This window comes from Saccopteryx bilineata, chromosome 6, assembly GCF_036850765.1.
Source record: "Saccopteryx bilineata isolate mSacBil1 chromosome 6, mSacBil1_pri_phased_curated, whole genome shotgun sequence".
Taxonomy (NCBI): domain Eukaryota; kingdom Metazoa; phylum Chordata; class Mammalia; order Chiroptera; family Emballonuridae; genus Saccopteryx; species Saccopteryx bilineata.
Genome location: NC_089495.1, coordinates 161,146,856 through 161,160,976, shown reverse-complemented (window position 1 = coordinate 161,160,976; position 14,121 = coordinate 161,146,856). Strand labels below are relative to the sequence as shown.

The window sequence follows — 14,121 nt, the reverse complement described above, 5'->3', positions numbered from 1 at the left end:
AGCCCAAAACATAACGTTATATAGTGATCATTTCTTATGCTCACAGATTCTGTGACTCCTGAATCTGGACAGAGCACAGTAGGGATAGCTTGTCTCTGCTCTGTGATGAGTTAGCTCTCCACCAGAAAACTCAAAGGCCAGGGGCTCAAATCATCTGAGAGCTCATGCATTCATTCACATGTGTATGTTGATGCTGGCTGTCATCTGGGGACCTCAGGTCCTTCCCATATGAATTGTTCCCATGTCTGTGTGGTCTAGATTGAGCTTCCTTCCAACATGGTAGCTGCATTCCAAGTAGGATCATCTGAAGAGAGAGATCCAGATGGAAGCTATGTCCTTGTGATGACCTAACCTCAAAAGTCATAGAGCTTCATTTCTAGCATATGTATTCATCAGAAGAGCATGTTGGGGCGCTAGAGTGGCTCTGGTCGCAACAGAGCGACACCCGGGAGGGGCAGAGCATCGCCCCGTGGTGGGCAGAGCGTCGCCCCTGGTGGGCGTGCCGGGTGGATCCCGGTCGGGCGCATGCGGGAGTCTGTCTGACTGTCTCTCCCCGTTTCCAGCTTCAGAAAAAAAAAAAGAAGAAGAGCATGTTGAATAGGAGATAAAGATAAAGAAACAGAGCCAGAGGGAGACAAGATGGCCACAGAGTAGGCAGATGCTCCAACTCTTACTTCCCAGAACCAAGGTGGATTACAACTTAATTCTGAGAACACTCATCCTGAAAAACCAACTTTCTACTAAACTAAGAAGATTCTATAGCCGAGGACACCAAAGAACCCACACTGAGACTGGTAGGAAACTTGGAGACGTGGAAAGGGCTGTCCCACTCCCGAGAGTGAGCGGCGGCCCAGAGGGGCTCTCACGACGGGGAGGGTTGTCCGGCAAGTTGTGGGTCCTCAGCCCCAAAACCGGAATCCCAGCAGAGAACCAGGAACCTGGAAGGGGCTTACGGACTATATTTGGCTGAGAAAAGAGCCTAGATACTGTGTGAGAGAAGAAGGCAGAACTCTCAGACCCACGCTCCGTACTAAAGGGACTGCACGGAGAGCCTGGCTCACAGCCACTTTCCCGGAGCTCCAGGAGCGGGAAGCATTGGGAGGACTGGAGTTTCTAGGGGAGAGAGTGGTCTCAGAGACACAGGGGGAGACACTTTGAGCAATGGACACCCTAACCCCTGGGCTGAGTCACTCCCCAAATCTAAAGTGAACATTTTTCTTGGAAACAGCCTCACCAGCTAAGGGAAGAAATTACCCTGTCCACCAGAGGCTCTCTGCCCCAGTTAAAACAAAGAGATGCTCAGTGGCAGGCAACACATAGGGAGACAAATAGTGAGTGCAGAGGTCTAAACTACACCACCCGCCATGCTACTGAGTGCTCACTGGGGGCAGGCAGGCCGGAGGCAGCAGGACACGGCTACAGAGGCCAAGGCAGTCTGAGCAAACATGCACAGGCCGGCCCGCAGAGACGGAAACCGTGGCAGCCGCTGCAGTGGTCAGGGCTCGCACACAGTCCTGCCTGCAGCGTGGGCCTGCCCTTGCCAGGGGCGGAGACCCGAGGGACAGCAGAGGAGGTCCGCGTGGGCGCACACGAGCACGCCAATGAGGCTGAAAGCCATGACGGCCACTGGGGAGGTCAGGGCTGGCATGCAAACCCACCCGTGGCGCCGGCGTGCCCTCAGCAGCAGTGGAAGCTGGACGACCTTGGGGGTGGTTTGAGCAGACATGTGAGGGTCTGGCTGTGGAGGTGGGAGCCACGGCAGCTGCTGAGCAGGTCTGAGCCAAAGCGCAAGCCCCTTGGTGACACGGATTCACCCTCAGCAGCAGCAGAGGCCAAGGCAGCCCCGGAAGCGGTCTGAGCGGGTGTGCACGGGCTCACGCATGGGCTCACCTGCGGACGCGGAAGCCAAAGCTGCGGAGGCTCAAGCCCGTGCGCAAACCTGCCGGGGGCACGCAGGCCCGCCCTCAGCAGCAGCGGAGGCTGGGGCGGCCTTGGAAGCAGTCCAAGCAGGCGCTCATAAGCCCACCTGGGGCAACAGCGGCCACACAGGCAGGCTGGCGCAGGCAGCACCTGAGCCCAAACGCCTCAGGCAGCAACAATGGTGGAAGGCCAGTGGACAGACCACACAATGGGAGCACAGGGGCCATACCCACTGGACCCCTGTACACCCTACTGAGTATTGAAAAAGAAGAAAAAAAAACAAAATAAAATAAAAAGTCTGGATAGAATGACACCTGAGGTTAAGGAGTAGGCCACATCCAATACTGTACCTAATCACAGAATTACAGTACTGAGCCCAACAAGTAGCCAGCAATAAGAGGCAACAGAAAGCGGATATCAGGGAAACTTGAACTTTTAAAGGAACTTCCCCCTGGCCAAGAGTAGATAAAAACAATCTTAGGAGTGCAGCTGATATTTACAATGGCACCTGGGCCCAGTGAGGCAGCCACAAGATCTGGATTGCCTGTAGCTCATAAAAGGTTGATAAGCGCCAGTCACAGGCAGTGAGCCCCCACTGACCAGCACCAGGCCTCAGACAAGGAGGTCCAGGGCAGGCACATTCAGTAGCCAGATACAGAAAGCACTAGTTCAGGACCTAACAACCCTTGTTAGAGTGGAAGCTTAATGAAGGGTTTCTCACACCTAAACCAGCTAAGACATAGAAAACTCTGACACAAACAGCAAAAAGAACAGTGATAGCAGATAAATAGCCCACAGCGGATTACAAACAATAGCTGATATCAACTCAAGAAGATCCAGAAATAACACAACTGAAAATTGGAGGCAAACAATACCAACCCTAGACTTAGCTAGTTTCACAAACAACACACCCAAACAAGGAGTGTTATACACAGACATAATGGGAAGACAGAGAAATGCAATCCAAATGAATCAACAAGAGAAATCCCCAGAAAAAGAACTGAGTGAGATGTAAATAACCAAACTACCAGATGTAGAGTTTAAAATAATGATTATTAGAATGCTCAAAGAACTTAGAGCAACAATGGATGGACACAATGAGCACCTAAATCAGTGGTTCTCAACCTTTCTAATGCTGTGCCCCCCGCAATACAGTTCCTCATGTTGCAGTGACCCCAAACCAAAAAATAATTTTGGTGGCTACTTCATAACTGTAATTTTGCTACAGTTATGATTCGGAATGTAAATACCTGATATGCATTATGTATTTTCCGATGGCTTTAGGCGATCCCGCTGGGGACGCGACCCATAGGTTGAGAACCGCTGACCTAAATAAAGAGATAACAAGCATCAAAAAAGGACATTGAAATCATAAAGAAGAACCAGTCAGAAATGACAACTACAATATCAGAAATTAAAACTACACTAAAAGGAATTAAAATCAGGCTGGATGAAGCAAAGAATAGAATCAGCGATTTACAAGACAAGATAAATGAAAGCACAGAAGCAGAGCAGCAAAAAGAAAAGAGGCTCAAAAAGTCTGAGGAAACTCTAAGAGAGCTCTGTGACAACATAAAGAGACACGACATCCTCATAATAGAGGTTCCTGTATAACAAGAGAAATAACAAGGGATAGAGAGCCTGTTTGAAGAAATCTTAGTTGAAAACTTCCCTAAATTGATGCACAAAAAAGTCTTACAAGTTCAAAAAGCACAGAAATTCTATTAAAGAGAAACCCAAAGAAACCTACACCAAGACACATCATAATTAAAATACCAAAGCTAAGAGATAAAGAAAAAAAATACTAAAAGCTGCAAGAGAAAAAAAAGTCAATCACCCACAAAGGATCCCCCATAAGGATGACATCCAACTTCACAACAGAAACACTTGAGGCCAGAAGGGAATGGCAAGAAATATTTAAAGTAATGCAAAACAAGAGCCTACAACCAAGACTTCTCTATCCAGCAAGGCTATCATTTAAAATTGAAGGAGAAATAAAAGTCTCCCCAGACAAAAAAACCTCAAGGAATTTATTACAACCAAACCAATGCTGCAAGAAATGTTAAGGGGCCTGTTGTAAACAGAACAAAGGGGGGAAAATATAGTAAAAGAGGAATGTAGATTTAAAGAATAAAATGGCAATAAACAACTACATATCAATAATAACCTTAAACATAAATGTATTAAATGATCCAATCAAAAGACATAGGATAGCTGCATGAATAAGAAAACAGAACCCATACATATGCTGTCTACAAGAGACACACCTCAAAACAAAAGATACACATAGACTGAAAGTAAAAGGTTGGAAAAAATTATTTCATGCAAATGGAAATGAAAAAAAAAGCTGAGGTAGCAATATTTATATCTGACAAAATAGACTTTAAAACAAAGGCTATAGTAAGGGATAAAGAAGGTCAGTACATAATGATGAAGGGAGCAATCCAACAGGAAGATATAACCATTATAAATATCTATGCACCTAATATAGGAGCACCTAAATATATAAAGCAGACTTTGATGGACATAAAGGGCAAGATCGACAGCAATACTATAATAGCAGGGATTTCAATACTTCATTAAAATCACTAGATAGATCCTCAAGAAAGAAAATTAACAAAGAAACAGCAGATTTAAAGGACACACTAGATGAGGCGTCCTCAAACTACGGCCTGCAGGCCACATGCGGCCCCCTGAGGCCACTTATCCGGCCCCCGCCACACTTCCGGAAGGGGCACCCCTTTCATAGGTGGTCAGTGAGAGGAGCACTGTATGTGGTGGCCCTCCAACAGTCTGAGGAACAGTGAACTGGCCCCCTGTGTAAAAAGTTTGGGGACTCCTGCACTAGATTAACTCAATTTAATAGATATCTTCAGAACCTTTCACCCTAAAGCAGCAAAATATACATTCTTTTCAAGAGCTAATGGTACATTCTCTAGGATAGACCACATGTTAGGGCTCAAAACAAGTCTCAACAAATTTGAGAAGATTTAAATCATATCAAGCATCTCTGATCACAATGGCATGAAACTAAAAATCAACTACAATAGAAAAACTGAAAAATACTCAAACACTTGGAAACTAAATAGCATGTTATTAAATAACAAATGGGTTAACAATGAGATCAAAGAAGAAATAAAAAATTTCTTCGAAACAAATGAAAATGAGCATGCAGCAACTCAAAATTTATGGGACACAGCAAAAGCAGTCCTGAGAGGGAAGTTCATAGCACTACAGGCATACTTCAAGAAGCTAGAAAAAGCTCAAATAAACAACTTAACCCTGCATCTAAAAGAACTAGAAAAAGAAGAGCAAGTAAAGCCCAGAGGAAGTAGAAGGAAGGAAATAATAAAGATCAGAGCAGAAATAAATTACATAGAGGCTAAAAAAACAATACAGAGGATCAATAAAACCAAGAGCTGGTTCTTTGAAAAGGTAAACAAGATCGATGAACCTTTACCCAGACTCACCAAGAAAAAAAGAGAGAGGATTCAAATAAATAAAATAGAAATGAGAGTGGAGAAATAACAACTGACACAACAGAAATACAAAGGATTGTAAGAAAATACTATAAAGAACTATATGCCAGTCCTGGCCGGTTGGCTCAGTGGTAGAGCGTCGGCATGGCGTGCAGAGTCCCGGGTTCGATTCCCGGCCAGGGCACACAGGAGAAGCACCCATCTGTTTCTCCACCCCTCCCCCTCTCCTTCTTCTCTGTCTCTCTCTTCCCCTCCCACAGCTGATGTTCCATTGGAGCAAAGATGGTCCAGGCGCTGAGGATGGCTCTGTGGCCTCTGCCTCAGGCGCTAGAAGGGCTCTGGATGCAACAGAGCGACGCCCCAGATGGGCAGAGCATCGCCCTCTGGTGGGCATGCCGGGTGGATCCCGGCTGGGTGCATGCAGGGGTCTGTCTGACTGCCTCCCCATTTCCAGCTTTGGAAAAATGCAAAAAAAAAAAAAAGAACTGTATGCCAAAAAATTAGACAACCTAGGTGAAATGGACAAATTCCTTGAAACATATAATCTTTCAAAAATCAATCTGGAAGAATCAGAAAACCTAAACAGACCAATTACAACAAATGAGATCGAAACAGTTATCAAAAAACTCCCAACAAACAAAAGCCTGGGCCAGATGGCTTCACAGGCAAATTCTACCAAATATTCAAAGAAGAACTAACTCCTATCCTTCTCAAGCTATTTCAAAAAATTCAAGAGGAGGGAAGACTTCCAAGTTCCTTTTATGAGGCGAACATAATTCTGATTCCAAAACCAGGCAAAGACAACACAAAGAAAGAAAATTATAGGCCAATATTTCTGATGAATTTAGATGCTAAAATTCTCAACAAAATATTAGCAAACTGGATCCAGCAATACATAAAAAAAATTATACATCATGATCAAGTGAAATTTATTCTGGGGAGGCAAGGCTGGTACAATATTTGTAAATCAATCAATGTGATTCATCATATAAACAAAAAGAAGGAGAAAAACCACATGATAATATCAATAGATGCAGAAAAAGCATTTGATAAAATCCAGCACCTATTTATGATCAAAACTCTCAGCGAGTGGGAATACAGGGAACATACTCATCATGATAAAGGCCACCTATGACAAACCCACAGCCAACATCATACTCAATGGGCAAAAATTAAAAGTAATCCCCTTAAGATCAGGAACAAGGCAGGGGTGCCCCCTTTCACTACTCTTATTCAACATAGTTCTGGAAGTCTTAGCCACAGCAGCCAGACAAGAGGAAGAAATAAAAGGCATCCAAATAGGAAAAGAAGAAGTAAAACTATCATTATTTGCTGATGACCTGATACTGTACATAGAAAACCTAAAGTCTCAGTCAAAAAACTGCTGGTCCTGATAAATGAATTCATCAAGGTGGCAGGATATAAAATTGATACTCAGAAGTCAGAGGCATTTTTATACATCAACAATAAACTGTCAGAAAGAGAAATTAAGAAAACAATCTCCTTCACTATTGCAGAAAAAAAAAACCAATAAAGTACCTAGGAGTAAATTTAACCAAGGAGGTTAAGACTTGTACTCAGAAAATTATAAAACATTGATAAAAGAAATCAAGGAAGATACAAACAAGTGGAAGCATATACTGTGCTCATGGTTAGGAAGAATAGACATCATTAGAATGTCTATATTACCCAAATCAATTTATAAATTCAATGCAATACCAATTAAAATACCAATGATACACTTCAAAGATATAGAACACATATTCCAAAAATTTATATGGAACCAAAAAAGAATATGAATAGCCTCAGCAATCTTGAAAAAGCAGAATAAACTGGGTGGTATCACACTTCCTGATATCAAGTTATACTACAAGGCCATTGTACTCAAAACAGCCTGGTACTGGCATAAGAACAGACATATAGATCATTGGAACAGAACAGAGAACCTAAAAATAAACCCACACCTTTATGGACAATTGATATTTGACAAAAGAGGTAAGAGCATACAATGGAGTAAAGACAGCCTCTTTAACAAATGGTGTTGGGAAAATTGGACAGCTACCTGCAAAAAAAAATGAAACTAGACCACCAACTTACACCATTCACAAAAATAAACTCAAAATGGATAAAAGACTTAAATGTAAGTCTTGAAACCATAAGCATCCTAGAGGAAAACGTATAGGCAGTAAGCTCTCCAACATCACTCGCAGCAATATATTTGCTGATTTATCTCCACGGGCAAGTGAAATAAAGGACAGGATAAACAAATGGGACTACATCAAAGTAAAAAGCTTTTGCACAGCTAAAGACAATAAGAACAAAATAAAAAGACAAACCACACAATGAGAGAACATATTCGACAATACATCTGATAAGGGGTTAATAACCAAAATTTATAAAGAACTTGTAAAAGTCACCACCAGGAAGATAAACAATCCAATAAAAAAATGGGCAAAAGAAATGAATAGACACTTCTCCAAAGAGGACATACAGATGGCCAATAGGCATATAAAAAAATGCTCAACATCACTAATCATTAGAGAAATGCAAATTAAAACCACAATAAGAAACACCTCACACCAGTCAGAATGGCGCTCATCAACAAAACAACAAAGAATAAGTGCTGGCGAGGATGTGGAGAAAAGGGAACCCTCCTGCACTGCTGGTGGGAATGCAGACTGGTGCAGCCACTGTGGAAAACAGTATGGAGATTCCTCAAAAAATTAAAAATTGAACTACCTTTTGACGGAGCCATCCCACTTTTAGGAATATATCCAAAGAACACCACATCAATGATTCAAAAGGGGAACTGCACCCCCATGTTTATGGCAGCATTGTTTACAATAGCCAAGATCTGGAAACAGCCCAAGTGTCCATCAGTGGATGTGTGGATTAAAAAGCAGTGGTGCATATATACAATGGAATACTATGGGGCCATGAAAAAAAAAGAAATCTTACCTTTTGCGACAACATGGATGGACCTGGAAACTATTATGCTAAGTGAGAGCCAGACCAAGAAAGAAAAATACCATATGACTTCACTCATTTGAGGAATCCAATGAACAATATGAACTGAGGAACGGAATAGAGACAGAGGTGGGATCAAAGAGTCCAGAGGGAAAGCGGACAGAGGGAAAGGGGATGATAGGATGGGATAAGAGCAGAAAAGCAAAACCAGGGGGGGGGCATTGCGGTGAGGAGGGCAAGGGGGATGTAGTGGGGAACACAGGGGGGGAGGTATTCAGGGGGACACTAGAATCTATGTACACCCAATAAATTAAAACAAAATAAAATAAAAAAGATAAAGAAACAGAGCTGGACACATACATGTTATCATATGACCCCAACTGTAACCTATGAGAAAGGTACTCTTCTTAATTACATTTTTTGTGACAGAGACAGAGAGAGGGACAGATATGGACAGACAGAAAGAAGAGATAAGAAGCACCAATTCTTCATTGCAGCTCCTTAGTTGTTCATTGATTGCTTTCTCATATGTGCCTTGACCAGGGGGCTACAGCAGACCGAGTGACCCCTTGCTCAAACCAGCCACCCTGGGCTCAAGTGGTGAGTCTTGGGAAAACAAGAGTTCTGGCTGTGGTTCCTACACTTTGCCCTGCAGTGGCTCCTCCCAGAGCAGGGCAGAAGCTTAGAGGCCCAGGGTCTTTCTGTGCCCAAGGGAGGCAGGAAGGGTATGGACAAATCTGTGAGCTCTCCAAGTTCCCAGGGAGTTCTGAGACTCAACAGAGGGTAAGAACCACTGGCTTGAGCCCAGACAGTAGTTCTTGACCTCTGCTGATGTTGGAACTACCTGGGCAGCTTTAGAAATACCGCTAGGTCCCGCCTACCTCAGAGGGCTCTTACCTCTGGGAATTTTAAAGCCTCTACCACCACCACCAGGGGATTCTAAGAAATAGCCAGGTTGGGGAAGTGCTGGTTGAAGGAGAGGAAGAAGGAAAAATAGTATTCAAGGGGACAAGAGAGAACAAAGGGGCAAGAGACCAGGCGGCTTAGGATGTGGCCCCCTCAGTCAGGAAGAGAAGGGTGGACAACAGGAAAAGAAAGAGATGGTTTCAGCGGTCTGCACCTTATTGCACGTGGGAGTTCTGACAGCCCACACTCAACAGTGAAATCAGGAGTTTAGGGGCGAGACCCCAGATTTAGCATTTTTTAATCCTCAGTGATACTCACTGACACGTAGCCAAGTTTGAGGACAAGCAATGCTTCTCACACTCAAATGCAGACATACATTACCAGGGATCTTCTGAAAATGCAGGTTCTGATTCTCCAGGTCTTGGTTGGCCCTGAGACTCTGCATTTCTAATGGGCGCCCAGGTAGTGCCCAGGCTGCTGGCCTGTGGACCACACTTTGAGGAGGGGTGGTGTCTATTAATAGTCAAGAGTCTCTTCCCATTCCCCATCGTGAGAGTCAGACCCCACCTGATCCCGGCAGGCAGGTGGGCAACAGGAAGTGCTCCTACCTGTGCCTTCGCTGCTCGCTGCTCCCTCCTGGTGACAGAGCATCCAGTCTGGGATAAGGGTCTCCTCCTTGTCTGCCAAGGGGCTCAGCATGTTTTAAAAGAATACGGTTTCTGTGTTCACACATCCATGCAGTCTCACACACTTCCCCCCAAGGCCTAGGAAGGAAATCATCTCTACACAGAGATTATGAGCATCCCAGACCCCACCCTCCCCCCAACCAAGGGCACAGCAACCTGGCCCTAAAACACACCCTTCGCATCACACCCACCCCTGTCGCACTGGAGGACAGGACTGAAGGGACAGCTCTGCCTGACTCCTGACTCTGAGATCCAGGTTCAAATCCTGACCCTGCCTCTTCCTGACCACATGTCCTTGGACAAGTCAGTGAACCGCTCTGAGCCTGTGTGGGCAGTATTTCATCATAGAATGTGAAATAACGACCAACCTCTCATGACTGTTGGATGACTCCGTTGCTTCGTGGATACGTATGAGTATAAATGGATGTAAACCCCAAAAGTACAAGGCAAGGCCCCTCACAGATGGAGCGACGGGGTCATGAAGGGTAGTCTAAGTGTGGTGTCCCCCTACCCCCGGGTCACCCAGTCTGCATTTCCCCTCCATCTGCTGTCCCCACTCCCACCCCAGGAGTGGACAGTCTGTGGGGCTGGCCTCAGCCCCTGACCCAGCATGTGCTCTTCCCTCTGCAGACATGGGGAGCTTTGAGGAAGGTGAAAAGCGCCAGAGCGTCTCCCACGGAGAGGCCGCCGTCATCCGCGCCCCACGCATCGCCAGCTTCCCCCGGCCCCAGGTGACCTGGTTCCGCGATGGCCGCAAGATCCCGCCCAGCAGCCGCATGTGAGCACCCTGCCAGGAGGAGTGGAAGGCAGGGGGGCCTGCCTGGGGGAGGTGGTATGGGGCCAGATAAAGCCCCCAAGTGCTGACAGGGCCCTTTCCGCGGAACCTCTGAGCTCTTCTAGGGCAGAGCCAGGCTGAGGACTGCCCAGACGGCAGAGTTTGGTTGAGGAGGGCCTTTCTGGGAATGTGTGCGCGAAGACTTGGAGCCGAAACAGCTCAGTCGCAGTCCTGGAGAATCCCTGGCACTGGTTCCTTTCTGAGCTGGAGAATAGTTCTGCTTCCCAGAGCACGTAAAACACCCAAGCCGGCGCCGTCAAAGGCGCGGTCACCACGCTCGCAGGCCCAGGACTCAGGCCAGCAAGGCCAGGGGGTTCCGGGGGTAGGGGTGGGGGGTGGGGGGCGCCTGGCACCTCCCAGGTAGGGCGGGTGGCCCGGCCCCTGGGCATTTCCGGTGTGCAGGTGTGGTTGAGTGTCCACGGTGTGCCTGGGCTTTGTGTGTTTTGGCTCCCAGGAGGAGGTGAGGCCAGGGGCCCCGGCAGGGAGAGAACACATGGCTCTTTCAGCTCTAACAAAACCCCTCTGTGTGGCCCAAGGCATCGGTTGGCAGCCTGGTTTGTGGGCAGGAGCAAAGGAGCCAGCACCTCCATGGAGGGCGAGAGGCAAAACATTTCCTCCTGGGACACACCCGGCCCTCCTGATCCACCCTCGGGGTCTGGAGCCCGCCCAGGCTTTCCCTTTCATCCTCCAACTTTCCTCTACTCCCAGAAAAGGAGAAAGACCACACTGGTCCTGGCCTCCTGGGGTAGCAGATCAAGTGTAGGTGGAGCCCATCCTGGTCTCTGTAGGAAGCCGGATCTGGGATGTACAGTTCTTGCCTTTGGGGACCATGAAATCTATCGAGAGAAGCATAGTAATAATGGCAGTGGCTGTCAGTTCTGGGGTACCTGCTGTGTTCTCGGGCCCAGATGAAGCACACTGCACACATCACCCTTCCCCCCCAGGATGAAGTGCTCTGTCTCCTCCCTTCCCAATCCCCAGAGTGCATACTCCAAAAACATGTTTTGGATGAATGACCCCTTACAACAACAACCCCATTAGGCGGCTAGTTTTATCCCCACGTTATGGGTGGTATATTGAAACCCCCAAAGTTGAACTACTTTGCCAAATCTCACCACAGCCTTGCTGACCCTGTCAAATCAGGGCCCTTGATCCTGTCTTACATAGAAATTATAGGTGAAGAGGCTCAAAGATATGGGGGGAAACGGATAAAGTGATTGCACTTGGAAAAATTTGGTCCTAGTGTAGTGATTCTCAACCTGGTGACCTATTGAAATCATTTGGGACAATTGAAAATACACTGATCTTTAGAGTCTACCCCTACACATTCCGACTTTATTCAATGGGGTGTGCCCTGGTATTGGGATTTTTAACAACTCCCCAGTGATTCTAATGTGCAGCCACAGTTGAGAACCACTGTCCTAGAATGTATCAGTTACCTACAGACGTAATAATGCTGGGTAACAAATGGTCTGAAGGACCTGAAACAAGAAGCATCTATTTGTCATAGTGAATCTGCAGATTGGTGATCAGGGCTGGGCTCTTTCACATACATGTCCAGGGTTGGTCGGCTATTGACCGATTAGAATGGCTGGGTGACTTACCTGTGCTCCACGCGTCTCGCCCTCCAGCCAGGTAACCCTAGCATCCTCTCCTGGCAACTGAAGGAACCAGAGACAAAGCAGGAACAGATTTTTCAAGCCTCTGCTAACCTGCCATTGACCAAAGAAAGTCACGTGGTAGAACTCAGACTCAAGAAGTAGGGAAACTGACTCTGCTTCTTGAGTGAGAGGACCTGCCCAGTCCCCAAGGCAAAGGCCGTGGATCCAGAGCAGGTGGGAAATTAGAGCAGAACCCCCAGTTACCAGGTAGCCTCATGCTGTGTGCATCAGAGCGTGCTGCCTTCCACCCAGTTAAGGTTCAATACACCAGCGGAGTGTGGTCTGCCATTAACACAGAGAAGGAGGTTGAGTTGTAGAATGCTATGCCACACAGGTGTCAGACAGGTAGATGAGTCCTCACCCCTTCCTAACTCCCCTTCCTGAGGTTATTTCACACGTCCGGGGGGTGTCAGTGATGGCATCCTGTAATTGGTAGTGGCTTTCTGGAATGCTGAGTTGAGAAGGATTCTGAGGCCGCATGGAGACTGTGGGAAGGGGCACCATGATGGATGCATGGAGACTGTGGGAAGGGGCACCATGGTGGATGCATGGAGACTGTGGGAAGGGGCACCATGGTGGATGCATGGAGACTGTGGGAAGGGGCACCATGGTGGATGCATGGAGACTGTGGGAAGGGGCACCATGATGGATGCATGGAGACTGTGGGAAGGGGCACCATGGTGGATGCATGGAGACTGTGGGAAGGGGCACCATGGTGGATGCATGGAGACTGTGGGAAGGAGCACCATGATGGATGCATGGAGACTGTGGGAAGGGGCACCATGATGGATCACCGGTGTGTGCTCTGGCTGCGGGAGGGGACAGGTGGACCCTTAGCCACCCCATGTGCCGTGACAGGTGAAACCCTGTCTCCATCCTCACTCCCATCACCCACTTCCTGACACCCTTCCCCCTCCTTTTCTTATTCCTGGCTTCTGTCTTCACCCCCTTTTCATTCCCAATAGCTTTTGGCACCAGGACAGAGTAGTCTTTTATTTTTATTGATTGATTTGAGAGAGAGAGAGAGAGCGCAGAGGGAACATCAATTTGTGCATTCATATGTTGATTCTTGTATGTGCCCTGACCAGGGATTGAACCCACAGCCTTGGTGTAGTGGGATGACATTCTAACCCTGAGCCACCTGGCCAGGGCAGGAGGGAACTGTCGTAGCAAGCACACAGTCACACTCACCGCCTTTCCACCTTCTCCGTCACTCCTCCCAAACACGATAGCACACTATGGTGATTTTATCTCAGCAATTACAGCGGATTAATATTCATAACAGGAGGAAAGATCCCTGGTAGTAGCAGATTCTCCGGTGTCTGTTTGCTAGAGATACATGTCAATGAATGCTGCCAGCCGGAGGGGCGGGCCGGGTGCTGGGGACACGGCGGGGTGGCGAGGGCGGCTCTCACCACCTGGGTGCAGACAGTGAGGAGCAGCACTGTGTCCGTTCCCTGGTGCTCGTCGATGAGGAGGAGACAAGATTCCTAACAGGGACTCGTGCTGGAGGCTTTGGGCAGGTTCCAGGATGATTTATTTTATTCTTAATTAAATTTTCAATTGAGCCCCCATGGAGCCAACAACATAGGCTAGCTTATTAGAAGCCACATGTAGAGGGCAGGCAGGAGAGACCTGGTGGATGGAAACCAGAGGAGGGCAGCTGA

General features: G+C 47.1%; 1 protein-coding gene across 1 annotated transcript in view; it reads left to right on the top strand.

The window, feature by feature from the left end:
* The window catches only part of SDK2 (sidekick cell adhesion molecule 2), a 271,566-nt gene that overhangs the window by 163,192 nt on the left and 94,253 nt on the right, over positions 1-14,121 (top strand). Inside the window, exon 4 of the mRNA XM_066235214.1 lies at positions 10,589-10,736. Coding sequence (XP_066091311.1) covers positions 10,589-10,736 — 148 coding nt within the window. The remainder of the gene's footprint in view (positions 1-10,588; positions 10,737-14,121) is intronic.